The 27502-nt window shown below is 40.6% G+C and overlaps 1 protein-coding gene and 1 long non-coding RNA gene across 5 annotated transcripts; one reads left to right on the top strand and one right to left on the bottom strand.

Annotated features, from left to right (window-relative positions):
• LOC103149286 (uncharacterized) lies at window positions 1-674 on the bottom strand. The gene is made up of 2 exons (XR_001664277.1): window positions 579-674; window positions 1-253 (listed from the first exon to the last, which is right to left on the bottom strand). It is a non-coding gene; the product is annotated as an uncharacterized LOC103149286 (long non-coding RNA).
• myot (myotilin) lies at window positions 607-27107 on the top strand. 4 transcript variants are annotated; one of them, XM_007568363.2, is made up of 18 exons: window positions 607-719; window positions 7263-7304; window positions 7387-7546; window positions 7781-7843; window positions 8950-9091; window positions 10446-10469; window positions 10718-10837; window positions 10944-11151; window positions 17728-17929; window positions 17996-18909; window positions 19945-20095; window positions 20535-20636; window positions 22443-22480; window positions 23548-23686; window positions 23779-23986; window positions 24081-24246; window positions 24418-24551; window positions 26192-27106. In XM_007568363.2, the coding sequence occupies exons 2-18, from the start codon at window positions 7285-7287 to the stop codon at window positions 26332-26334; spliced, it is 2934 nt and encodes a 977-aa protein (XP_007568425.1). In that variant the 5' UTR covers window positions 607-719; window positions 7263-7284; the 3' UTR covers window positions 26335-27106. The 4 variants fall into 4 exon arrangements, with proteins under 4 accessions (XP_007568425.1, XP_007568426.1, XP_007568427.1 ...); XM_007568364.2 differs by having other exon boundaries at window positions 18005-18909; XM_007568365.2 differs by lacking the exon at window positions 26192-27106 and adding an exon at window positions 24717-24910.
• Window positions 27108-27502: the final 395 nt, after the last annotated feature.

A 27502-nucleotide genomic window follows, 5' to 3' on the forward strand; every position in this document is an offset into this window, starting at 1 on the left:
TTTGGTTTAAAACGTTTTCTTCTTTCTTTATTCATGGTTCATTGTGGTAGTAGAGCTGGTACATTAGTGCTGGTGGTCAGCAGCGGTCCTCTGTCAGACTGCATTAACCCATCACTCTCTCCATGTGTCTGTCTCTCTCTGAGTTTTATGTTTCCACAGACGACTCGCTGGCACCGGTCGCAGGTTTCCTGTCTCCAGTTCTTGGATGAACTTTGTCATCATTCCGTCGGCCAGGACACCCTGAACGCCTCTTCTGCATAAAAACATCAGTGACATCTAGAAGAACAATTTTAATCATGAAAAAAAAACCTAAACAACAAATATATCATTCTCTATACTAGTCATTTGTATTTGTATTTTTTAAGCTAAAGAAGGAACCTAATGAACAATCCATCTAGCCTTTAATATCGAAGCTGAAAACTACTTGAAATAGTTTTTTGCTCCTTTTGCTGCCCTCCAGAAGAACTTTGCTATCCCCTCCTCTTACCCCCTCCTCCTGACCCTTTCAATACACCCAAGAGCACACACACACACACACACACGCATACATACATGTGTAAAAGTGTGTGTCAGCTCACCCACAGCAGCAAGCGCCCGTTGGCCATGTCATGACTGGCAGCCACACGGTCACCTAGCAGTTTGACGGGATCGTCCTCCTGGTTGATTGGGACTTTAGTTTGTGTTTGTGTTGTTTAATCTGCTGGAGAAAGAGCAGACAGGTAAGGGGCTCAGCACATGATGGGTGGAGGGGGTTGTTTTACACGTGCATGGCTTTGATCGCTGCCCGTAGTCCAAACCCAACCAATAGATCGGTCTCATCGTGCTATGGTTTAATTGGTTGAAGCCCATTGGGTTGATAGTGTGTTATTGCATGAAGTGAATGAGTTTGCAGTCAGAGAGAAGACAACAGCTGGGTTTTTGCAGGGTATGGGGGGTGGTCTGCCCTGGGCTAATTTTATGTGCTGTGTCATGAGCCTGTACACCCCCCCTCACCCCTCACCCCCTCTTTACCAACGTCCCGACCTTATTGACGATCTAATTTTCTAACGTCTGGATCCATGTGAGTGCGGATGCAAGCAAGTATTTGGATTCTTAATGGGTGGAAATAATTCAAAACAAAGTTGTGTCATTTATAGCCTGCAGTACATACCAGTCAAATCTCACTCACAGAGCAAGTGTGTGTATACGTGTGTTGCTGAGGGGATTCACTGCACAGCACTAGCATGTGGTTGGTGGTTGGACCGACCAGCTGACCCGCTGCACGCTAAATTGGTCTCCCATACTGAGAGCGTCTGAGAAGAGTGGGCAGCTCGTTTTTCAGCGGTTGAGGAAATGTCGCAAACTCCCTTCACACCTTTTGTTGAGCTTTGGAGATCATGATGCTTGCAGGTAAAAATCCAGCAGTTACCCTTCAGAGAACTGTGTTTGTACAACGCATGTTTGAAGAAGAGGTATAAAGGCATGGCATCTGACAAAAGTATCCGTAGCACTTGAACTTTTCCCCGTTTTGCCCCATTATAATCACAACCTTTAAAGCAGCGGTGTCCAAGGTGCACCCTGGAGCCACTTTCAGCCCCTACGCTGCAAGAATGAGACAAAACTGTCATTCATGTGCAAATGGAGGCTTTTTATGCTTAAATAGGACAAAAATTACTCCTAACAAGTTAAAATCTTCTCAAACTGGAAAATGTCAAGGACAACACAGCCATTTTCTTTTAACAGCGCTTTTTGGATTCTATTTATTTTCGTACTAAGTAGGAGTGCATGTATTGCTTTAGACTTTTATTCCAAAGCAAGCTTCGGTGAACCGAAATCTACTTTTAATTCATTTATTAAGGTTGGCTTTTTATAGCAAGTATTTTCAGAAAAACAGAAACCCAAATCATGTCCTCTGTTTTTGTTTGTTGTTGTTGTTGTTGTTGTTGTTTTTGAGAATATACCATATTTTTCCAATAAAAATCCAAAACAATTTCCAACTTAGGTGCCTTACTTTAGAAAAGATAATAATCATGCACAATTCAAACATTTGGATCTAGGGTGGAACCCCGCCTTTTCATGGGGTTCCACACGTATTTGAACCGCAGATTCAGGTAGACCAAATGATTTGCGAGAGAGCATAAATATTCAACAGGGAATGCAGTTCGGTAGATACAAATATACTGATTTTATGCCCCCAATGTTTCTCAATGATTACAAGCTAACAGGAGGAACCTGTTAGCTTGTAATCAACCCTGGCATTTTGAGGGTTCTGGAAAAACGGAAAGATAATAAATGTATCATCTTGTGAAGCTGAATTATTAACCACTGTTATAAGAGCCACGGTTTTTCAAACATACATTAGTTTGTTTAAATGGTTCTACTTCTTCATTAATTGAAAATTAGGTAGTTTTTATAGCAACTGTTTATTTGTATTGCACAGCTTGCAGGTGTATATGGTCTACTGTTGTGCTAAATGTGTCCACAGCTGAGAGAAACCACGTGATGTTGTGTTCAGGGCTGACGTCACACTGGGTGGTTGCTTAAATTAAGTCGGATCTCAAGTAGGTGCTGGTTTCCTCCTGTCCTCCTGAAAGCTGTTCTCAGGTTTACCCACTCGTGTGAACAGTTGTCGGATTCTGAAGCCGCAGTGGCGACAGGACGTAGAGGGTTTGTCCTGTAGCCAGTGGGTTGCCTGTTGAAATGCCTGCTTTGTCTCAGTCATTCTGACCTCGGGCAAGGCATTTCTTTTCCTCTCCAGTAAAGAGCTTTGGAGTCCTCAAACTTGATAAAGAGTTGGGATAGTATGAGCCATTTACCATTTCTGCTCATTGATTCTATTGGCCCAATCAAAACGAACAATGTGGGAAGCTAAAGGAAAAAAGATGGAGTTTTTCCTTCAGCATCTCATGTATGAGTTATTGCTCATACATTAAATCAAAATTAAATAACTCCAGATTTAAATTAATATCTTTCCTTTTAGGTTTAAAAGACTGATTATGGAATTATTTAATGTTGAGGGTAAAATAATTTTATCATTGTTATCTTCAGAGTATTTCTAGACCTTTAAATCAGCCGACAGTTCATCTGCCTGACAGTGTTTAACTTGTTTAACTTCCATTTTCTGTGGTTGTGTTTCACTTCCTCTCTTGACTCTATTCATACATTTTTCATATTCTGTGTGTGTGTTGCACATCCCAGCAGTCTAAACCATCTGAGCATAAGTGTGTATGCTGGTGTTGCACTAGTTGTAGTGCAACACCACTGTGTCGGCCCCCTGTAGTGTTGCCCCCTGTCTTTACTGTAAGCCTCGATGGTCCTCTGACCTGCCGGGTTACAGATTGGTAAATGCATCCATAAATTTTGCGGTTATGTAACGGAGACAAGCGACACAAAGGGTTTAACAGCAACTGCTGCTGTATCAACAACAAGCTTCGGTAAAAGGACACACACACGCACACACACACACACACACACACACACACAAATACACTTGTTTGCTGTGATTATCTGAAGGGGACACAGGGTGTAATGCTGCAGCTGTTTTTCTTCCCTTCAAGAGGCAGCATTGTGTGTGTGTGTTTCTTTTTGAGGCACATAGCACCATTTTATAGCACAATCAAGTAAATATGTAATGAAAATACTATTTTGTAATTTAACGACTTGAAATTTGGCCTCTGTCTGAAACTCTTGTTTTTATGAAACGCTGCCTTCAGGAAGTCATCACAACATTATTAACCATCTATTAACCCTTTAACAACATTTCCACCAGCATTGCACTGAGAAATAGCTCCTACAACGAGCTCATTAGATGTGCAGTTCCACCAGGTTTTTGCTAATTGCTGCTGACTAGTCTCAAGGAGCTGCTTGGGGGAGTAGTGGGAGAGGTCTGCTCCATGAGGTGGAAGTGTGGGGGAAATTTTCTGCCATAATCCAAGAGCACACATTTTCAGTCTGAAAGCAGGATTTCATGTTTTTTGTTCTCAAAACTCTTAATGCTTCTGCTTACATTTTTATTTTGAAAAATAAAAATGAAATCATGTATTTCTTCTCAAAACTTGTAATGCTTATACTCAAAACTTCTCCTCCAGATGTAGTCTCTGCTCAGACTCTCTGCTCGCTTATGAAACATTTTCTGCTTGCACTGTTGCCTGGCAACCTCTCAGCCAATAGAAAGAAAGTGTTGCACTGGGTGTGTTTGTTTCCTTCTAGCGGGTGTGCCTGGGTGACTACTATCGATTGTAGCAGCCTGTGCCACCCACTGGATGTAGGAGAAGCAGCGCCCTCAGCTGTCTGCTCCATATTACATTAAACATCCACTTGCAATGCTACTGACTAACAGTAGCACTGCTAGCTACTGCTACTCGCTAACAGCATTCTGTTAGCGAGTAGCAGAATGCTGTTCGCTAACAGAACAGCATTGTTCACCCAATTAACTCGCTACATCCAGTGGGTGGCGCAGGTTGCTACAATCGATAGTGGCCACACAGGTACAGCCGCTAGAAGGAAACAAACACACCTACTACAACACATTCATTCTATTGGCTGTGAGGTTGCTAGGCGAATGTGCCAAAAAGGCAGTTTCATGTTTCATAAGTGAGCAGAGTCCAAGTAGAGACTATGTCTGAGCGTGAGGAGAAGTTTTGAGTATAAGCATTACAAGTTTTGAGAAGAAATACATGAAGTCCTGCTTTCAAAATAAAAACGTAAGCAAAAGTACTAAAAGTTTTGAAAACAAAAGACATGAAATCCTGCTTTAAGACTAAGAATGTGTGCTCTTGGATTATGGCAGAAAAATTCCCCCATATGGAGGCTCCAAACTGCATCCATAAAGGTGGTTCTAGGGCTCACCCAGGTGTTTTGTACAGCCGAATGGTTGCCATGGGAGACTAAATGATTTCACTAACCTCCATGAAAGAATCCAGGTATGTTTTTGAGGAGGGAATAACATCATAACATGATGTAAAAAAAATCTATTTTGCATAATACTGACCTTTAAAGCCATAATAGTCTCCTGTTAGCAGCTGTATCAGTGATAAAAACCAAAAAGAAGACAAGGAAATCTGCAGTGAATCAAAGTTTAACTTCTCCCTGTCGCCTGGTTATGGAGGCCAGGAAGCCTCCTCTGTGTTCAAGAGGAGCCAGAGTTTAATTTAGCCCAGAAACATGACTCTCAGCCTCCCCTGTCAGCTCCTTCTCCTTCCCAAGACAGAGCGAGGGTGGGAATGGGCCGTAAAACGCCAAAACACCTTCAGTTAGCAACAAAACCCTACGCTACAGCTAAATAAAGTCAGACCATGATGGAGACTCACAGTGATTCGCTGCTCAGGAAGTGATGTGCTCCTGATGGCCCTCAGAGGGTGACCATGTGCTTGAGCTAGGCTGTGCACATTAATCAACACTACCGCAATTTGTGGCAGAGGAAAAATGCAATAATGAGCACAAAAATGTTATTTCATCCTATCTCCTATGAGAAATGTAAGCACAAAAAGAGAAAACATCTGACCATTTAAACACAACACAATACACATTATTGTACTAAAAGACACAATAGCATCAACAAAATAAAACACACAAGAAATAATGATGACAAAATTTGCTGGACGATAAATTGTCCCAGAATTATTCCAATAAATGATAATATTGTTGGTTTGAGACCATTTTAACTAAGATAATAGTAATGGCAAAAATAATAATGCAAGATCACATTCAGTAAACCTTTAATTCGAATGAACATTTAACACTAGAACTGGGAATTTCCTAAATAAATAATAATAAAAAACAACAAATTAATTTTGAAGACTTTATAAGTAAAATCAACTTTCAAAATAAGAGCTGGTTGGGACCAAAGCACCAAACTGAAGACTGTTGTCATCCAGTTTTTAGTAGACCCTCTGCTGTCAGCAGTGGGAAGCTGTATGAATGGATATAACTGGTTCACTTTTATCCTACACTTGAGTTTCTTTTTAACAATTGCATGGTTTTCACTGTTTGATTTACAGGTTGTTTGTTAAACAACTAAAGGTCTAATTTGTTTTTAAGGATTTTAAAACTGGGCTGCACAGTGGCGCAGTTGACTTGCAGCAAGAAGGTTCTGGGTTTGATTCCCGGCCCCGGTCTTTCTGCATGGAGTTTGCATGCTCTCCCTGTGCATGTGTGGGTTTTCTCTGGGTACTCCGGTTTCCTCCCACAGTCCAAAACATGACTGTCAGGTTAATTGGCCTCTCCAAATTCTCCCTCAGTGTGAGTGTGTGTGTGCATGGTTGTTTGTCCCGTCTGTCTCTGTGTTGCCCTGCGACAGATTGGTGAACCCCGCCTCTCGCCCGGAACTTTAGCTGGAGATGGGCACTAGCACCCCTCCTGACCCACTAAGGGACAAGGGTGTAAAGAAAATGGATGGATTTTAAAACTAATTAAAATCCTTAATATGTAATCTTACATGTTATATAACAATATTGAATTGTTTTTTTTTTTTGCTTTTTTTTTTTTTTTTTAGCTAACTGAAGACAGAGCTATCTACTATCTGAAGTCCAGACACTCAAGCTTTTGCTACTCAGAGGTTTGGTAGAGATGGGCTGGGCTAGACTTTATAAAGGCGTCAACTTTTGGAAGGGCTGCACTTTTTTTTTCCTTTCTTTATTTTCCCTTTTTATGAATGCGTGTTTTGCAAATATTTGTACTTTGTATAAAACGCATAAGTCCAAATCAGGTTAGTTGTTAAAGGCTTAATAGAGGAGCCTTTTTGTGATGACCTCCTGAAGGTGGAGTTTCAGAAAGAGCAGAAGCTTCTTAAAGCGACAGAGGCCCAATTTCAAGGCATTAAATTACAAAGTCAAATTTCTTTTAAGTCAGATTTGATGTATATAAATATCATTTTTATAACAACTGAATATTGGAACTTTATTGTGAAATAAAATGTTGCTATGTGCCTGAAAAGTAGATAATACTGCCCCTTTAATGTTTTTGCTCTGATAGAGTAACCAGTGTAAGGGGGGATGTGTTTCAGTGCCTGTTTTTATGTTTATCAATTTAACTCAAAATTTAAAAAAAATACTGCTGATCCACCTTGTTTACTTTTGTTGCTCTCCTTTAAATTGTAAGGTTAGAAAGCCGGGCAGAGAGACGTTGGAGTCCTGGTTATGATGCTTTGAACTTCCTACTTTTCTCTCTGCTTTTAATTATATCTTAATAAAGATAATTCAAAATATATCATTAATAAGCAGCTTGCTATATATATTTATAATTAAAGATAGTTATAAATATGTAATTATCTATATATTTTGCAGGACATCTGTCAGTGCCAGTGACATGGACTCCAGCGTGGCCCAGTAAGTTGGAAACACACTCGCACAAAGAGGACAGGAGAAACTTTAGAAGGTGTAATGTCTCCCACTACGTCCCACCACTCAGGGTCCAGAGGACGCAGAAGAAGACCAGCACCATGTCTCTTACAATCTCCTCCTCCTCCTCCTCCTCTCGGGAGCGCTCCTCTTCCTCTTCCTCCTCCTCCACGTTGCTCGCTCAGAGACACTCAAGCCTGGTGCATCCGTTGTGTGTCAGCCCTCAGAGAGTAATTACATCAACCTAAAATGAATCATTTGTCCTCGTTCAGCTGATGCGTTATGGAAATGTGTCATTTAAATTGGAAAATGTAACCTTTTATTGCCTGCTATATTTGCGGGCGCAACAATCCTTCATGGAAATGGATAAATATAACATTGTTCGGTTCAGGCCTGAGCCGGTTCACAAGTATGCAGAAGGTACAGTAGCAATGAACAGAACCCTGTGTGTTTTCTGTGTGCAGACGCAGAGTCCTGTCTACAATCAGCAGTACTCGGGGAAAGGAGTGGCTCCAACATTTGTTAAGGTAACATAGACCTCTATTGCATGTCCTTAAAGGGACAGGGTCATGTAAAATTGACTTTTCTTTTTTTTAGCTTTACATCTTGTTATATTATTCCCTCATCAAAAACATACCTAGACTGTTGCTTTGACTCTTTCACGCATTTTTGAGAATCCTTTAATCTCTCGTGGAACCCATTCAGTTGTGCAAAACGCCTGGGTGGACTCAGTCCCTTCAGACTAGCCGTCAGCAATTAGCAAACACCTGGTGGAACTGGGGATCTGCTGAGTTCATTATAGAAGCTACTTCTCATGGAAATGCTGGTAAAATTTTGTTAAATGGTTAATAGTGCAGCCATGTTGTGATGACTTTCTGAAGTTTTAGGAAGAAGAGGAGTTTCTTAAAGAGACAGAGGCCCGATTTTAAGGTGTTCAATTTTATTTATATATATTGATATATATATATATCTATATAGATATATATATATATACAGCATTTCTATAACAGCTAAAGTTAAAATAGTTACTTGATTATGCTATGAAATGGCACTATGTGTCTGGAAAACACATAAACCAGGGGTGGCCAAAGCACAGTTTGGGGGCTGATTGTGACCCTTCGACTGATGGAGACTTTTTACTTGTCATCAGAGTAAAATTACCACCAACAATTTTTCTTACAATAGAAAAAAGTTAAGTATGTTACAAAGTATTTGTTTTTGTTTTTTTGTTGTTGTTTGTTTTGTTTTTTTTTACCACCAAGCTTTTATTCAGACTTTTATTGAAAAGTTGACTTTGCTTCACCCAAGTCAACTTTTATCTAATGAGTTCATCATGGCTATATAGCCAGTGTTCTGAAAGAAAGTGACCCAAATCTTGCTATTATGTTGAGAAATACATTTGTTGAATTGAGCCTAAAAAAATTTGAAAACTAGGTGTTCTTTTTTTAAGTAGAACAAACAAACAGATTTTGCCCCAAGTGACAAAAAGTTTGGACACCCCGGCCTTAAACAAAGTACAAATATCAGAACTAGATGTGTATAAGTCTCTTCTGACATCAGGCTCATCCATCTTCTTTTCTCTTGTTCTTATCTTCCTCCTTTGAACCCTCATCATCATCCTCATCTACCCTAGTGCCTCCATGACATGTCCACAGTGAAAGGTCAGCTGGTGGTCCTGGAGTGCCGGCTGAGGGGGACCCCTCCGCTGCAGGTCATGTGGTACAGAGAAGACGAACAAATACAGGACTCTGACGACTTTAGGATATTGCGCAAGAGTGAGTGTGAGATGGAGTCATACGATGTGACAAAGTTTGCATCAGAGTTAAGCAGAATCCATACTGGTATTTATGGCACATAGCTTTACATTTCATCCATGTTGACACCGATCATCCCGACCATCGTGCTTTAGCATTAACTTCATTAGCATTGAAGTCAGCATTAGCTGAAAACTTAGCACAAGATCTTAGTCAAATTTGTTACTGCATACCTGCATGTCATGTTTCTCTTCAGGAAGTGATTCTTTTGGACAGAGTCTTCCCTCATGGTTTTAGTTTTATAGTTGTTGAGTGTTGCTAACTCTGTTGCTTTAACTTTATTCAACTGAAAGTTAATTTAGCCAAGTAAGTGACTAACTTAACACTCGTTAATTTAGAAGGTAGGCTAAATAAGCTAATTTAGCCTAGCTTTGCACAGAAGCTAAGCACAGGGAATGATTTTAAACTAAGTTAGCAAAAATGCTAATTAACACAAGAAAGTGTTAATTTAGCCACTTACTAAATTTACAAATAATTCAGTAAGCAACTAAATTACTTAGACTAGCTTGGCACACAATCTAAGCACAGTGAATGATTTCAAAGTTAGCGAAAATACGAAGGCATTAAATGATAAATTAGCTCTGCTATTAGCGGAAGTGTTCCCACCGCCGACATAATAATACTGACTGTAGAAATGACAATGTTTACAAGAGTAGCCCTTTTTGTTGTGGTGAATCCAAAAAGTTGCATAAATAAGATCCCTTTTAAACATTATGCTGTACAGAAACTGTTGGGATTACCAAGGGTTGGTTGTAATAAGCAGCTAATTATTAGGTTTTATTAGGTTTTGCTGCATGTTTTATTTCAGAGATAATGCTGTAAAGATTAATTTATTTTCAGAAATTTTACACATTGGGTTCTAGTGAATATGGAGTCATGCATATCTGACACATTTTATCTTAAAAATATTGATGGCGTCAATAAGTGATTTATAGAGGAGACCCTAAGTGGTATTAATAGATTTTAGTTCATCTTCATGTTAAAGAAGACATTTTGAAACATTTTATTTTATGGCTGAAAATACTGACCTTAAGATTTTGAGAACCAATTATAAGAAGAAAAAAAAGGTTACAGTTGTCCATTTAGAATAAAAGTTCCTTTTGTGTTAGTTGATTCTGTCTTTATACTTCAGTGAAGCTGTGCATTATGGGACTTTTGTATGATCTGTGACAGTAAAACTGGCTTCTTGTAGAAAAGAAGACCATCGGCTATATAAAGCAGCTTGGATTTACTGGAACTTGTTTTCAGATGTGAATTACTTTAATCAGAACCAGAAGCTAAAGTTAACTCAAACAATCTGTCCTTGTGTTTCCAGAAGGCAGCTCTGCATCAGTGCCAGGTGAGTCCAAAACACAGATTGCATGAAATAATTAATAGTAGGAGGATGAAAATAGTACATGAATACACATAAATGTGGCTCATGAGTTTATTAATATTTCTGTTTTTTTCACTGTAACGCTCTTACAGTGATAACATTGTCTGTTATCAGACATTGTCTGATAACAGACAATGTCGATGATTTAAAAGTGAAACATAAAATGGAAGATGTGTATTCCTGTGAGTAACGCTGAAGTCTCGTCTCTGCAGAGGAGCTGTGTACGCTGGTGATCACCGAGGCTTTCCCCGAAGACTCCGGCCTGTTCAAGTGTGTGGTGCTCAACTCCTACGGCACGGTTTCCTGCTCAGCCACACTGGAAGTTTACAACGGTACGGGCATTTCCGGCTGTTTCGCAAACCCGCTGCATTGATCCTTGAGCTCACCTGAGTTGCTGTCTCACACACACATACACACACACACACACACACACACCAGACCTAGAGGAGCAGCTGGAGGTCGAGGCAATTCGCCAGCAAGAAGCACTGTCTCTCAGTCAGGAAGACAGCGAGGCGGAGCATCATGAGGAGACTGCTTCCTTCAGGAGAAGCATAGAGGATTTGCCTCCCGTGTTACCCGACTGTATGAACCTTCCCCCTCCGGAGTGGCCCGACAGCCCCTTAAAAGACAGCATCCATGGTGCAGAGTGAGTACATGAAGGCCCTCACAGACTGAGACATTATATGACCCTAAAGGTCGTTTTTTATTTCCCTGGAATTTAATGATCTGTTCTAACATAGTGGAAAAGTTTCAAGAAAAAGCCATCAAAAAAGTATGCAAGGAAGTAATTGTTTTTTTGTAATATTATAGAAAAAAAATTACTTATTGTACCAGGTGGTCAAGTATTTAATTCTGTTACATTTAATATCATCACCTTTCTAATTCACGTTTTTACCAAAAGTGGGTTTTTTTCTCCTGAAATCATCTTTAAAAAATGACGTAGGCCATTACTTGTGGCAATATTAAATGTCTGTACTGCACATGTGCTGTAGTTCACATGTTTATCCACAGGAGGTCGCTGGTGTCTATTTCCAAAATTACTTCTTTTTCTCCTGCCGTTTCTCTACATGAGAAACGTATTGCTGCTGTTAATTTCTATTCATTTTTAAAAATTATTTTTACCCATTTATTTTTTAATTATGTTTTTCATTTTATTTTATTTTTTAATCTGGGACCTGAATCTGAATTTTTGTGCCACAAACAAGCATCGGTGGTATGACGATAAAAAGTCCTTAAGTATTGCATTTCTGGAATGTTCCCATTGAGAATTGTATTTTTATTGATTTAGTTTCCCTGCACAGAATGGTATAGGCAAAATAATTTATTTTCCATTAAAAACAATAATTCAAAAGTGGAAGAAGTGCTACAACATCCCATATTGCTGCTCTGCATATGGACCTTTAGTGCTGACACCATCCAGACATTCAGGGTTGTAAATGTTCACTACCCAAATTCTTTCTGTACGCTTCCTTGTTGTCTCTAATTTCGAGTTTGAGTTGCTCCCTCATAATTCCTTAAAAACTCTTCTTTTTTTTGTTTGCTTAGTAGTTTCTTACTTTTACTGGTGAGCCAGTGTGTGTTATCAGTGAGGGATGTTTCTGTTCTGGTGGGCATGGTGTCGTGCATCCCAGTCTGCAGCCTCAGAGCAACACTCCAGGACTTTTGCAGCTTTCTCTGACCATCGTCTCACACTTCTTTCATTACATTTTAGTGGGATTATATTCTGAGTAGAAAAAAATAAAATTGTGATCTGATTTTCCAAGACGAGGTCTCGCTTTGGAGATGTATGGATCCTTGTGATGTGCATGGAACTGATCCAACACTGGTCGTTTTTTGTTTTTTTGTTTGTTTGTTTCTATTAGAGCTGACAATGTTAAATTGTCATGGCAGAGAGATCAAAATCAACAGATATAGCCACAGACACATTGAGGTGTTGTGTCTTTAAATGTTTATGTGCTTTTATTTATTTTTTTTGTATTTATTTATAAAAGTTTTATTTAAATCCTCACATACAGAAGAACTTACGACACCAGTTGTTAGTTTGTGGCTCTTTTGGCTCTTTATATCTACTTAGGAAATGATTAATTAGTTTAATATGTCAACATGTGTAGGGTTAATGCTGCTATAGCCAAAATAATTTAATTTGAAGTTGACTTGCTTTGTAGGGTAACTAATAAAGTAAGATTCAGTTCAGTTTATTCACATGGCACCAATATACATGAAAAGCAGTGTGAAGGAACTTTACAAAGAAAAAACACATTTATAAACAGAAATATATTGTTCATTTGGTTCAATCATACAGACTCCAATTAATTTGCAATTATGAAGCAGTCAGATTGAGTTTCTTGAAATTGATTAAATTGAGTTTTCATCAATTCTTTGAACTGAACAAGGAAGTAGCATCAGTTGATAGTCAACTTTGCATCAATCAATCAATCAATCAATCAATCAATCAATCAATCAATCCAAACACAGAGCAACAATGGAGAGGAGAAGAACTGTTCTTTACCTAGTGGAAACCTCCAGCACAACCTGGCTCACTTTGAGTAGCCATATTCTTAACTGATTAGTTTTATTGTACAAGGTTATAAAAACATAATATTACTGATACATCAGGTACGACAATTAAGTATCGAACATAAATTTGGTTATGTGTGATATAAACTGGAATGAGGAGGGAAAAGCATGCGCAAAGCCTTGACACCAGCTGAAATCACTCAGCAATTAGAAAGCAATCCTGCCAGTTAGCCCAAATTAATATCAGCTGTTTCAGTCCCAATTCATGGCTAAGAAGGTGTTCAACGTGTTAACAAAACCATTGATCTCTCACATGACCTTTGCAGTATTGCATCAAAGCATAATTGCCTCGGTGCAGCACACACCGCGTCCACCCATTGTTTCCATGCTGGTGGCGCTTTAAATACACGGCAAATTCCCAAGAGTAAATAACGCGCAACACACGTGAATCTACTTTTCTGCAGATTCTTTTGTATTTATTTGTAGTGTTGTAGGTGTCCAATAAATAAATATATTTCTTTTTAAATTTAAATCTAAGTTTTATGTCCATCATCCTTGTTAAAACTGAAACGAACCAGTTAAATCAGTTAAAGATGTGTAAAACGAGGCTCTATGTATCATAAAACAAAGCCGAGTTAGTAACCATGGTAATACGAATGAGCTCACTGGCAGTTAATGAGCTGGACCAGCGCGCGCCGTACGTGAGCGCGCCTTGTCACCTGTTGCATTCCGGCCAGCCTCGCCGAGCTTTCTCCAGCTGAGTTTAGAGCTGCTTTCATTCAGCCATTAGAGCTCGGTGGCGAGGAAACATTTGGCGAGGTAAGAACACCAGCCTTGTTGCTGCTGAGAGCGTTTTCACACGGTTCTGCTTTAACTCCGTTTATGTCGGTGTGTTTGAGTGAAGGTGTCAGCTCCACGGTGCATTTTGAAGTTTAGACAGCTTAACTTTTTTACCTACTTTTTTTTTTTTCCAAACTAAATAAATTAATGTTACGCCCTCCAAAAATGAACTAATCTACGTTTGTATTTTTCGAGCTCGTGAAAGGGAAGAAAAAAAATTCTGTCCGGGTTTTTTTGTCGGCGTTTGAAAAAACGCTGACGGGATAATTAACTACTCTAGGTTAATTGAAGCTGGTTCCAGTTATTTTCTCTTTAATTTCACATTCACACACAGTGCCTTAGAAACTGTTAAAATATGAACGTCGGTATTAGAACTATGAATCCTCCCAGTGCCGGTCCTTTTCTACTCAGCTGCTCGTGAAGTCACTGTTCAGGGGGACCCCAAATTTTCCCAGGTTTTTTTTTTTTTTTTACATTTGCTCTCGTGTGTTTGCAGCAGTGACGTTGCAGCTAAATGACATGAGCTAGAAGCTGTGGTGAAGTGTTAGAAGCCCCCTGACCTGACTGCGAAGTGTTAAAGCCTCAAGATCATTTTCACTTCCCAAGTAACTCTGTTTTGCACAGTAGGCATTCAAACGCTTTTCCTTCAAAGACGTGAAGTCTTTTGAAATGACAAAGGCAAAAGTTTTGGTATTCAGTTGAATCTCAAATCAATTCTTCATGTAAAGTTTCCGTACTGCAGCAAGCGGAGAGTAATTCATTTAACCTCTGAGAGGGTATAAATAAATGCTTTCCTTGCTCTTCTTATTGGACACATTTCAGTTGGTGTGTCTCTAACTTGACCTGATACTTTGGTTCATGTTCAACTCCAGGAAGGGCTTCACAGTGTGTTGGTCAGTGTGTGCTGTCAAGAACTATGATCTCACATGTAATCTGAAGAGCAGACATTGCAGCGGCGTCCTTCAGAAACTAGCCACCGTCTTCTTTCATGCTTTACAAGACTGCTGTTCAGAAAACTGGTGCCAGAATGATTGGATAATTAGTCTTTTTTTTAGATAAAAGAATTATTTCTCTTTCATTTTCCCCTAGCAGCTGGGGAAGCTACTATTCTGCAGTGTACATCACTATGATGTCAGGGACCAAGTTAGTCCACAACCTAATATCCTTGAGTGCGTCAACCTTATAGGAAAGTATGAAGTCTGTATCTCCAGTGCTAGATCCAGATTACAAAGTCCTATTAACATTTTTTGTCACTGTGATGTCATAGGCTGTACAACCTGCATTGGGCCAACCCACAATGCTGTGCGGCTCTTGTGTCCGTCTTGCTGGTATGCTTTAAAGCTGCTCCGTCACCACTTTAGTGTGTGCACCTGCCAGCTGATGTCCGAATACCAAGACCAATATAGCTTAGGCCACTTTATCACACAAATGCACAGACTGTCACACACGAGTAAAGTAGGGATGCTCCCTTTTGATTGATGTGGGTTTCTTTTATTTTTTTTTTCACCCACAAAAGTTTGGTTGGAGTGTATTCAATTAACAAGTAGTTGAAATTAAGAGGGAGTGTATCTGCAGGGAATGAAGTGCAAGATTAACACATTTAACAATATTCTCAGAAGTAGTTGTCCCTGAAAGTTGACTATCAAAGCCCAATATCTTCTTTTTAGATTGTTGGGCTCAATTGTTGAGTCGGTTGCTTTTTTGTTGTTGTTGTTGTTGAAGTAGTCGTGTTTTCTTAAAATCAGAGTTTTGCTGCTAATTTTTAATATCAGACTTATGTACAGCGATGTCTGTATTGATTGTAGTTGATTCACATTTTCTGTTCAGAATTCAATAAATGCATCTGGTTTTGTTTAATAGCATTGTTGCTATAAAAATTATTTTAAAAGGTTTTTTTTAGTTAATTAGTTTTTAGTTAATTAGTTTTTACATTATTTTATATATTCATTGTGAATGCTGCATTATGGTCTGATTAATGACGGGCATTGTTTTTTTTTTTTTTTTGTCCAACTAAATAAGTTAATGTTACGCCCTCCAAAAATGAGCTAATCAATGTTTGTATGTTTTGAGCGTGTGAAAGGGAGGGAAAAAATGTTTTTGAGAGCGGTAATATTTCAAATCAAAGACAAAATAATGAAGTGAGGCAGTTTAAACAGTTTTCTGACTCTTTATATAGGTTTGTTTACTGTAAGCACCGTCTCTTTTTATGCGTTTCTTGGAAACATAGACCCTTATTTTACCTCTGAGATGTCCAAACAACCAGGAACATTTCCATGCATGCTCCATAATAAACAGGAAACGTTGAAAGTGATTGTTCACTTTAAAGAAGAATGTAAAAGCTGATCATATATTTATAACACTATCAAAGCTTTTTTCTCATTAAAACATATTTTTTCTTGTAATTTTATGTCATTTTTTTCCAGATATGTTTTTATTCTGGTAATGTTTGTCATTTAATAATATGACTTAATTCTTGTAAAATAAGTTTTCTAATACTCAGGCTTGCAAATGTTTAGACTTTTAAGCACAGTGAAAGTTTTCATCTTCAAACTAGTGGTCATTTTAATCCCAAATTAACAATACAGCACTACATGTTGCACTCATTCTTTAAACTTTATAGCTAAAGAAAATATTGGGCTTTATTTTATTTTTAACGAACAGCTTGTTCTGATTTTTCTGGTATTGTTTTGACCTCTGAATGCACAACAACACTGTAAGACAGTATTTTAGTTATGTAAGCATTGGACTATAATAATTTCATGATTTGTCCAGATACTTAATGCCAAGGTTTGTTGGTGTGTATGTGCTTGTGTGTGTGAGTGATTTATACAGTCGAGTTGTGAAGTCTGCAGTATCAGACTTCCTGTTCAGCCGACCCTGTTCAGAGTCTGGGTCGGCTCATGCTGGCAGGGCAAACCTTGTTCTGTGCCCCGAGGAGACGGGGCCCAGCTCTGAACCACAGTATGAGAGGGAGAACGACTGCTATTGTCATTATTCCACTGCGCAGGGCGACTACGTGGCAGTCATGGTAACGGCATTCTTTCTTTTCCAGTAGAAAAGTAGAGGAGCAGACATGCTTGTATAAAAGGAGGAAACCGGCTGACTGGGCTGAAAGGGAGCAGAACCTCCTCTATCTGCTAGTCTCATCAGTCAGCACTGTAAAATGTTTAATGAGCCTTTAATTTCAGCAACATTGATCTTAACTTGGATTGTTTACTTTTGCTGTTCCAAACTTCTTTTTTTTAATAGTTGGCTCTCTGGTTTTTCTTTAAATATGAAATCATTACTTTAACCTTGACCCTTCAGTTTGTTTTTTTTCTTTTTTTTTACGGAAGCTTTTTTTCTTTCAAACATGCTTCAAACTAAAGGTGGGCGATATGAACTTAGCCTTATCATCTCATGATATCATGTTAATGATGAGAATAAGAGCTAATTATTACATCTTTTGCAGTCAACTTTAGTGTTGCCACTTTGTCACAGCAATTCCATTCCCACAAACACAAATAATGCTCTTGAATAACATTCCCATCTGTAATGCACTTTTCTTGGGACACCAGTCACATGAAGAAGTGTGGTTTGTATCACAAAGCTGCACTCAGTAACTGTTTTCAGATTTATTGGTGATTTTATTGAAAAATGGGGAAAATAGTTAAACTATGAATCCTGATGATACATTTTGGGTGGTTTTAAACCTCATTAATTGGTATTTATTATGATGGCTGTCAATCAGATAAGACATTGCTCACGATAAATGATACAATAAATACTCAGCAGCTCCATTTCAAACCTTTAGGCTACATTTCCCTCCTTGCCGCTACGTCTCATCACGTTGTGGTTCTTTCTAACTCCTCTGTCTCTCATTTAGTCTCCCTGAGCCTGAACCTGCCAGCTGCTCCGAGGAGCCTTTAGGTCGCAGCAAGGAGGAAAGTGCTCTGAGCTCAGAGGGTCAAAGGTCACCAGACGTTCCTGTCAGGGTCTGCAAGCCGAGCCCCCCTCCTCCGCCGGCACAAGTCAAGGAGAAAACCCAAACGCCCAAGCTGTTCACACCAAGCAAGCTGAGCTTCACAGTAAGTTTGAGTGGCCGATAATCTGATGTTTATTCCTGTCAGATTAAACATCCTGTTTTCTCCCAGTCCTCCCAGTCAGGAGGGAACAACATGAACCTGTCGGACCTGCCCTCCTTCACCCCCGGCGCCTTCCCGCCCAGTGCCTTCAACTATGAGCGGCCGAGGCACTTCATCCAGTCGCAGGCGGCCTTCCAGGCGCCCAGCTATGAGAGCGTGCTGAGGGAAGCCCAAGAGAATCAGAACAACCAGCAGAACCTCAACAGTACCCAGAGCAGCACGAGCATCACGGAGGGCCAGATGAAGGCCAGTCACACTCAGTCGTTTTCTCCAGCTCAGTCCCTGTCCAGGTCTGTGTCCCAGACTCAGTCCCAGTTCCAGTCGCTAAGCCTGAGTCAGAACCAGACCAGGTCAGTGGCCCACGGTCAGATCCAGACACAGGCCAATGGAACCTCCAAGTCCTCCCCCTCCTCATCCAGCCTCAACTCTCCTACATCCACCTCAGCCTCCTCTGCTGCGCCTCCTTTTTCTTCCAGCACCTCCCTGTTCCCTCCTTCTACCTCCTCGTCCTCGCTGCCTCGCGCCACCATGCGCTCCACCATCACCCTCACCCCCACCCCCAGGGTCCCCAGCGCCTCCGGCCTTGGCAGTGCCAGCCTGCCCGCCAACCAGGACACCCTGTCTGCTTCTGCTGCCTACCTATGCTCTGTCCTGCCCTCCTCGTTCTCCTCCAAACTGTCTCCCAGCTCCAGCATCCCCCACCCGTCCACCTCCCCTTCCTGCTCCCCGCTGGCGCCCTCCAGTCCTCTCCTCCCTATGAGGACCTCTGCTTCCACATCCTCCCTTCCTCAGCAGCCCCTCCCAGTGTCTCCCTCCCTCCCTCACTGTCCTTCCTCATCCTCCCTCCCCCAGATGAACAATCAGAGCAGGGTTCAGCCCACCGTGGTCTCCCTGCCTGCTGGCTACAAGGGGACGCCAAACACGTGAGTTTAAATGCACTTTCCAGTCTAGAGGGGTGATGTTTATAAAACGCAGTCCCAGGCAAAAGTATTCACACCCCTTAAAAGCTACAGCTTGTGCAACATTACATTGAAAATATTTTTAAAAATTCAGGGATGCATAACCTAACACACTGCAAACAGATCCTTATAAGAATAGCTTAGTTCTTTACTCTTTCATTAAACTCCAGATTTGTGGAGTACATGAATCAACTTTCTTCCACATGAGCAGTAGATCCCTGCAGCTCCTCCAGAGTTACCATGGAGCTCTCTTCTGTGATTAATGCTTTGTGTATTTATGGAGGGACTTCTTGAGGTGTAGTAAATGAGGCTGATGAAACACGCCCACCATATCTGTTTTAGGTTTTCAGTCGTTGAAAAACTTCGTCTGAACCGACCAGGACACGAGACCCTGAGCCAATGACTCAGAACCTCTTTTCCTGACCTATGACCTCACTGGTTTTTATAAGCACCTGATTCCACCACCAGTGTGACGGTGGCTCAGGAATTATTTCATCCTGTAAATCCGTGGTCCCCAAAGTCGGTCCTTGAGGGCCGACATCCTGCATGTTTTAGTTTTCTACCTGGTGATAGTAACAACCTTTTCAGCTTGTCAATGTTCTTCTTAGGCCTTCTAACAAACCATCATTGGATCCAGGTGCGTTAAACCAGGGAGAGAACTAAAACATGCAGGATGCCGGCCCTTGAGGACCAACTTTGGGGACCACTACTGTAAGCGGTGGGTTGCCGGTTTGAGCCCCCATTTCATCTGTCTGCTGCTGTCTTTGGGCAGGACACCTCACCCGCCTTCCTTCTTATTTTTTGAACTGGGCTTGATTACAAGTAACAGGTTTATTCTGGGTTCATCCACGGCATAACATCCTAGTAAGAGACAGAAGTTTGACAAAATATGACCAAAAAGGGGTAGGAATACTTTTGTAAGGTGAGATGTTTTAATTTTCAGTCTCTGAACATATTTTCTTATTACTGTCCGTTATCTTCTCTCACTGCTCCTCTCAGCCTTCCTAAGCCCATCTTGAAGAAATCCGTAGCTCCTCGGCCATCCTCCTCCCGCTCCACAGACGAAGACATCCAGGGCTCTAAGGACGCCTTGATTCAGGATCTGGAGAAGAAGCTTCGCTCCAAGGAAGCCAGGAGGAGACACAGCCAGGTGTGACTGATGGACTACAGGAACAAATGCTCCATAAAAAGAAAACCCTTCCTGCTGTAAAATAAACACAAACTAAACCATAGACATGATTACATCCATCAAAAAGTGCTTGTCGAACAAAGCATCTAAAAGCGTTTTGCTTGCCTTACTAAGGGTGTATTTTCTTTCTTTTTGTTGGTTTATATGTAAACAAACTGATTCATTCATAAAAACAGATGTACAAGATTAATTTTATTCTGAGGAAAATTAACTGAAGTTTTCTCATGAACATTACATCAAAGCTTTACTGATTGCTCTCTACCCAACTCTAACCTGCTTTTGAAGGCTCTTCTGCTGCCTTGATTTGAAGACATTACTTTTAACTCATGTTTTGAAGCACTCTTCTCACACTTTGTTTCCTCTAAGCCAGTTTAATAAGAATGTTTTTCTTTCTTGGCAGAAACTGTCGTATGAGGAGCGAATGGCTCGCAGGCTGCTGGGTCCAGACAATGCTACATATATGTTGGACCAAGACAATCTCTCTGACTTACAGCTTGACCAGGTACTACGGTTTTCTGTTTAGTAAGAAAAGCATCAAATGCAATGCAAAGAACCCATAATATTACTGATGTACAAACATTTCATCACCAACATGTAATAGACAAAGGAGTCTGTTGTTAGGATGGGATAGGAGAGCTGCAAGTTAGAAGTACATAAAAAAAAAAAATCTAAAGTGCGATGTGCATCTTTAACCCAACACCCGTAAATAAAATCCAGTGCAGTCTGTTACTTTCAGAAGTTGGTAAATGTAATCCACCTTTGTGTCAGAGGCTCCAGCAGTTTTGACACTAGGCTGGAGGTCTACCTTCCAGCAGATTATCCACCCTAATCCTACAGTCAGAGCTGCAATCAATGTTGGTCTAGCCTTAGTTCAGACCTAAATCCTTGAGAATGTGTATCCAAGGTTTAGGAAACTTTGCTGCATGCAAAGAATGGATAAACACTTCAGCTTTTACATGTGGTAAATATAAACCCTTAAAGATAAATTGTTAAGTTCTTAAGGGTGCTATCTTTGTGTCTGGGGAAATTTTGACATTTTCTTGAAAATAGTTTAATTTTGCAATATTTGGCCTAAAACCATCTTCGTGCTGCCCTCTATAACCAACAGTTGACTTCCTGTTGGTTATAGTGCTATGGTTTGGTTGACATCCAAAACACCTGGAGTTTTGGTAGAAAACATTTCACTCAGACATGCAGCCCTATGGAGAGTCAGGAGTGACTAAACTCCTGACTCATCTGGGTTCAGGATTTTCCCCAGAAAACTTGCCAAGCCGAGCAGCCCACCATGTTGAGTTAGAAAAGGTTTAAAGCTGACAGGAAATGTAATCATTTGTCACATTATTAACAATGCCTAAACACCAACTGTAAAGTCTTTGAAAAACAAACTTTAAAAACTTAGAATTAAAATTACATTTTTTGCACTTCACTTGTTTCATCCTAATTAAAGATGTTGACATGTAGATCATTAAAGACAAGCAGTGGTTACATTGTTCAGGGGAGGTTAAACAATGACCCCTGACCTCAGTCTCCCTATGAGTTCACACACTGACTGTATGTCGGTGTGTGAATAACTATTACTGGTGTACTAAAACAATAATAAAGCCTGCACCTTACTTCCACCTCTAACTCAGTAAAAGGTGTTCCTATGGAGGTGGTTGAATACACTTGGCTGATGTGTCCCTACATCCTTGGTGTAAGGATGTAGGCTTTTGTGTAATTTAAGCATGTTTGCCCACAGCAAACATACTGTAGGCAAACATGTCACACTTTTTAGATGTTACCTTTTAAATAGTTTAGAAAACTATCATTTTCGTTCCTTAATTTTGCTCAAGGGGTATGAAAACTTCAATCCATTTGTTCCTGTTATTTTTTGGAGAGTCAACACTAATGTAGCTATCATGGTTTGAAAGGCTGCATGGGAAGCCCGTTTCCCTCTCAGGGCCTCTAAACAAGCTGAAAGAGCCAGTGAGCTGCTGTCATTTTAACACACGGTGCTGCTTCCAAACCCCCTCGCTCTCTGGGCTTTGCACCATCCTTTCTCTCCCATCATAAGCACACACACAATACCAATGCAGGCATGTCCACACACTCTCAAATGCACATCCTCCATGTCCAGCGAGGTCAGTCAGAAGTTATTTTGATCCATCCTTCTGAGAACGGGTCCCCTCCACTGGTGACAACAGGCCTATTGTGTCCAAACACCCACACACTCAGAGCTCCTCTCTTGACATTTGTCCTGCACTGCACTGTGATGAGTTTTCAAAGCTGTTATTCCTCCTCTTGACACCGACCCTGTTGTCTGTTGCAGTCAGACTCTCCAGAAGGAAGACGAACAGGTGGACTGTGGTAACTATGATTCACACATCAATACTGCTTTCATTCTGCCTTTACATTGGGAGTTTGAATGCGGGAGCAAGCCAGTGTTTACTGTGTGCAGCTGTAAAAGTTAGTCTTGTGGAAAACATGCAGATGAAACATAATGATCACTTTGTAATGCTGTTAATAATTAAGCTGAGATGCTTCTGATGCAACACATTGCTTCTTATTTCTCCAAACATATGGGACATTTCTCCAAATTTCAAATATTCAAAAAGAGAGACAAATGTCTCCATTACAAATTTGCTCAAATTTGTCAATATTCTAATGTCAGACACAATTTCAGAGTTGCAGTGTTTCCATTGAATAAGAAACACAATTAAAATCACATGTGAGTAAGTTTGTTCACATAAGTCATTAAAATCATGGCAGTGACAGATGTAAACGGTTACCTGAGATTATGTTCATAACTCGGCTGTGGCGCTAGCAATCAGCCAATCAGAGGAGACGTTGATGTATTATTCAGTAGCAACAAGCCACGCCTCCTTGGAGCGACCATGTGTGCAGCGTTTTGGGGAAATTGTAGACGGCCATTTATAGAAGAGTTATGGATTCTACACGCTGAATGACATTCAACTTTATGAACTGTGAGATGCTGTGATGGCGCCAGCTGCACATCGTCCAAAAAAAAAAATCATGCTCCTCCTACTTCCTGTCATTCTCGTCCATCATTTTTCCCAGTAGTAACATCCAGTTGTTGATTATGTGACTCGTGTGATGCGATTAAAGTGTTTCTGTTTAAGTTTAGCAAAGTTCATCCATTTCAGTTCAACTGAAAAACTGCCTCATGCTAGTGCCAAAATGTTTGCTTGAAAAACTTTTTTCAAAATCAACATGTTTTCATTCAGTGAATTTATTTTCAGAATTTCAAGTTGCGTAGTTTTATGGTTAATGGAAATGCAGCTACGGGCTCATCCTCCATGTACAGAAACAAACCAGAAATATTCTGCTTTCTCGTGTGTGTGTGTGTGCGCGCAGTCGATTAAGAGTAGCATGGAGTCATTGAAAGTGAAATGATAAAATCTGATCCCTGTCAGGGGGAGGCACCACTCAGGGACAGATGAGAGGACTAACGAAGGATCAGCGATCCAGGAGAAATGTTTCGCTCCTCGCTTCCTTCAGATCCCCCCTGACCTCACAGTTGAAGAGGGACGCTTCTGCAGGATCGACTTCAAGGTGATCCACTCACACCTTTTTGTTTAATTGTCCAGATTTCTCAGGAAACCATCTCAGAGTGAGAAATGTCATCTTCTTCCATACGGATGCAGGTCAGCGGGCTCCCGGCCCCAGACATCTCCTGGTACCTGGACGGCAAGGCTATCCGCCCAGACGATTACCATAAAATGCTGGTGTGTGAGAAAGGGATGCATTCGTTCATCATAGAGATCGTCACGGTGCATCATGCCGGTGTGTACGAGTGTGTGGCCAAGAACCGAGCTGGAGAGGGCAAGTTTACCATGAGGTTGGACGTCATAGGTATAAATCTGACGGCATGCCTTGAAAATGTGAAATAAAAAGACATAGGTGTTGGGTTGACTGGAGTTGGAAGTAAAAAAATGTTTGTTTGCAGCTCAGGAAGCCCTCCGCCCTCCCACCTTTGTCCAAAAGATGTTGAACACCAGAGCTCTGGAAGGAGACACCATTCGGTTAGAATGTAAAGTCGATGCTTCTCCTCCTCCACAGCTTTTCTGGAAGAAGGACAAAGACATGCTGCGCATCGACCCCAATAGAATGAGGTGAAACGCTAACCACTTATTTTACACCTTCCAGTGAAAATAAACACTTCACAGCTTTCACAATAATGATAGCTGAGAGTTGACCTCAGACTGAGAGCTGAACTCTGTTCAGCAGTTGAATCGTGGCTGCCAGCAGGACCTTCGTGAGTTAACGTTGGTTTGTTTCTCTAGTCTGTACCAGGACGGCTCGGGTCGTCAGTGCCTGCTGATTGATAGAGTGACCAAGTCCGACTCTGGCTGGTACACGCTGTCGGCCATTAATGAAGCCGGCATGTCCACATGCAACGCCAGGCTGGACATTGGCAGTAAGTGTGTTCACCTTTCTATGCAAATGTTCGTGAAAGGCTCCTATCAGAGCCATCTGTTGCACGAGATACTCTGCAGGTTACCATAGAGGCAAAGCTGTAAACTCAAACAGAGCTGGATTCATTGTAGTGCTGAGCACACATTCTCCATCTGCTGTCCTCCAGAACTGTTATGTGATCGACCAGAAACTCTGAACTCATGAGGCAGTGGATGTTCAGTTTACATCCGAACGCATCACTGCGGTGGACGATGAGGAAGGCTCACTAGATGAAAGTGCAGCTTCGCTATTGGGTTTCTGCTCTATCAAATAACAGCATCTGTTCTGTGGAGCTCCATGTTCCCACAACACGACGACTCGCCAGCACAAGTAGAAAGTTAGAAAGTGAGTTTGACAGGCTGGTGGCTCATTGAGTTTAGTTACACACACACAGAGAAGGCTGCATTATTGTTTTGTACAAAATGGCGGCTGATTCTGATCAGAAATTGCATTTTCCTCTGGCCATAGAATGCACCTTACCTTAGTACCACAGAACATTAAGACAGCAAGATTAATTTATTTTTTAATCATTAGAATAGTCGTATTATAGAGGAGGAAGTCATAAGATTACCAGAATAAAGATACAATGAGTCGTGAAATTGGATGAAGTTGTTTTAATGGCGACGACGGGCACTTAAATTCCGTAACAAAAGTATGTTTATCTTTTTTTTAATCTTTCTCTTTCTTACTGTTTGTTCAATGTCGCATGCTGTTTTTATTTTTGTTTTTCAATTATGTAAAGCACCTTGAAATGCCTTGCTGCTGAAATGTGCTATACAAATAAAATTAGTTTTTTGATTAATGGCAAATCGTTTGTTCAAAGCTCTTTTTCACTTACAAGAAAAAAAGTTCAGAATGTATGTTACACACTTTTTTTCCTCAGACATTATGATCTTTTTCTAGTACATTACAAATTGTCGAATATTCAGACTTTTTTTTCTCGATTACTTAGTTTTTTTTTATGAACATTCTGAACTTTTTTTCTAGTATATTACAAACTCTTTTTGACTCGTACACTGCAAACCTTTTATAAAATTGCTTTTTACTTCGTATAAATTGATATTTTTCTGTACTTTATTTTTCCTTCTTTCTAAAATTGTTCTCATTTTACAGCTTTATTGTGATTTAGAAAAATCCCATGAATACTAACATGTACCCTGTACTAATGTTAAGTGGTTAGTTTCAGGGCGAGACTGTCAGGTCTGGATGTAACTGCTGAGTGAAGAAAACCATTAGCTATTCAAAGCAGTAATGTTTTTAACATGAAGCTGAAGAGAAAAGTGAAACTTTTGCCTTTCTGTATCAACATGCGTTAAATCCAGCTTAAACTGGGAATCCTAAAAGTGACCCAGAGCCATTGTTCCTGTGTGGACCTGCCGTTATCTGGCAGTGAGCCCTGCCTGCCGCTCTGCACTGGGCAAGAGTTATTTTCAGACACGTGGCATGAGAAGAATCTTCAGCCTGTGTCCAGTCGCCATTAAGACTTGTGGCTCCCTGGGTGGGATCTGCTGCACTTCTCATGTGAAATAATTCAGTATAATAATTCAGCAATGTTTGCTGCAATAAATGTATTTTTCTTTTGCCATGCTTTTTCTCTTCCAGCTCGCACAACACCAGCCTTGAAAATGGCTCCTCCTGCCTCCAAGACCCTGAAGCTGCTGTCGTCTCTGAGCCACCTTCCTGCCCTGACGGTGGAGAGCCCCGCTCAGCACACGGCTCCACTGTACGAGAGTGAAGAGCTGTAGAGCTAAATGCCTTCAGTCACACCTGCACAACTGGACCAGAACCTCTGGACCCAGATCAGCATCAGACAAGACTGACCTTTTTTTTTTTTTTTTAATTTCTGAACTTCTCCACATGTTTTCTTATTGTTGGATTTGCCTGACATTAGAGACTCCATCAAAGCAACTTTGAGGAAAAAGTTGCTTGAATTCAGCTCTCATAATCAGCTGCTGTTTGTTTGTGAACCAGCTTTTAGTTTCTGTCCTGTCTGCTCTCAGCAGAATGCAGCTTCTGGGTCGGTATTATTAGAACTCTGCAGGGTTGGCATGCAGCTCCAGCTCTGCAGCCCAGCCTCGGTGCTGCTTTCCTGAGCGCTGCCATGGCAATGTGTTTTACAGAGCACATGTGCAGTTTGTTTCTAGAAACAGCATTGTTCTGTGTAAAGGTGTATTTTAAAGGCAGGTGGAGTCCAGAACATAGATCACTTGTTTCATCCTAATTAATCCTTGCTTTGGAGCGAGAGTTAGAAACCAAAAAGTTCAACCTTTCTTTCTGCAACGGTGCACTTTAAACTCCACAAACATTTGCTCTACCGTTTTAGTCCCAGAAATCTGAGTTCTCCAAGTTCAGCTGCTTCTAAGATGTTTAGGGGAAAAAAACTGACATTTGCTGCTTTTGTCTCGTACTGAATTTATTTCTGTATTTTTTTTGAATGTGGCTTTTTTTTATTTAAATTTGAGAAGTATTGTCTTGGCTGAATTAATAAAAAGGCTGCTATTCTGATACCCAAACTGCACTTGGAGCAAAGGTCACGCCCTCTATGTTTACATATAATCACACCTGCAGTGCAGAGAAGCTGTTTAAGCTCGATTACAGAAGAGAACACGTTTCCCTCTTGCATTGATTCGTATTTGGTTTTGAATTTTGAAATGGGTATCAGTATACCAGCCAACAGAGGGAGTCTGCTTATTTCAACTTGTTCTTATATTGATTTGCTTGCTACCAGCCAGGAGCTTGTTACATTTTGACTGAAGATGCATGCAAGAGAAAGATCACACAATTTATTTTTTTTTGTTTAATCTCCACAGAAAGCTGAAATTGGAGCCTTAAGGGATAAATCTGCTTTTTATGGTTTACGTCTGGCCTAAACTGATGTTTTGCTGAATCTACACAAGTAGCTGTTTGGTACTT

Source organism: Poecilia formosa, unplaced genomic scaffold (assembly GCF_000485575.1).
Source record: "Poecilia formosa unplaced genomic scaffold, Poecilia_formosa-5.1.2 Scaffold221, whole genome shotgun sequence".
In the NCBI taxonomy this organism is placed as follows: Eukaryota; Metazoa; Chordata; class Actinopteri; order Cyprinodontiformes; family Poeciliidae; genus Poecilia; species Poecilia formosa.

Coding starts and splice junctions, on each gene's coding strand:
- myot (XM_007568363.2), top strand. CDS start 7,285: ATGGACTCCAGCGTGGCCCA. Junction 10,470..10,717: donor CAGCTCTGCATCAGTGCCAG/GTGAGTCCAAAA, acceptor TCGTCTCTGCAG/AGGAGCTGTGTACGCTGGTG. Junction 17,930..17,995: donor CAAGCAAGCTGAGCTTCACA/GTAAGTTTGAGT, acceptor GTTTTCTCCCAG/TCCTCCCAGTCAGGAGGGAA.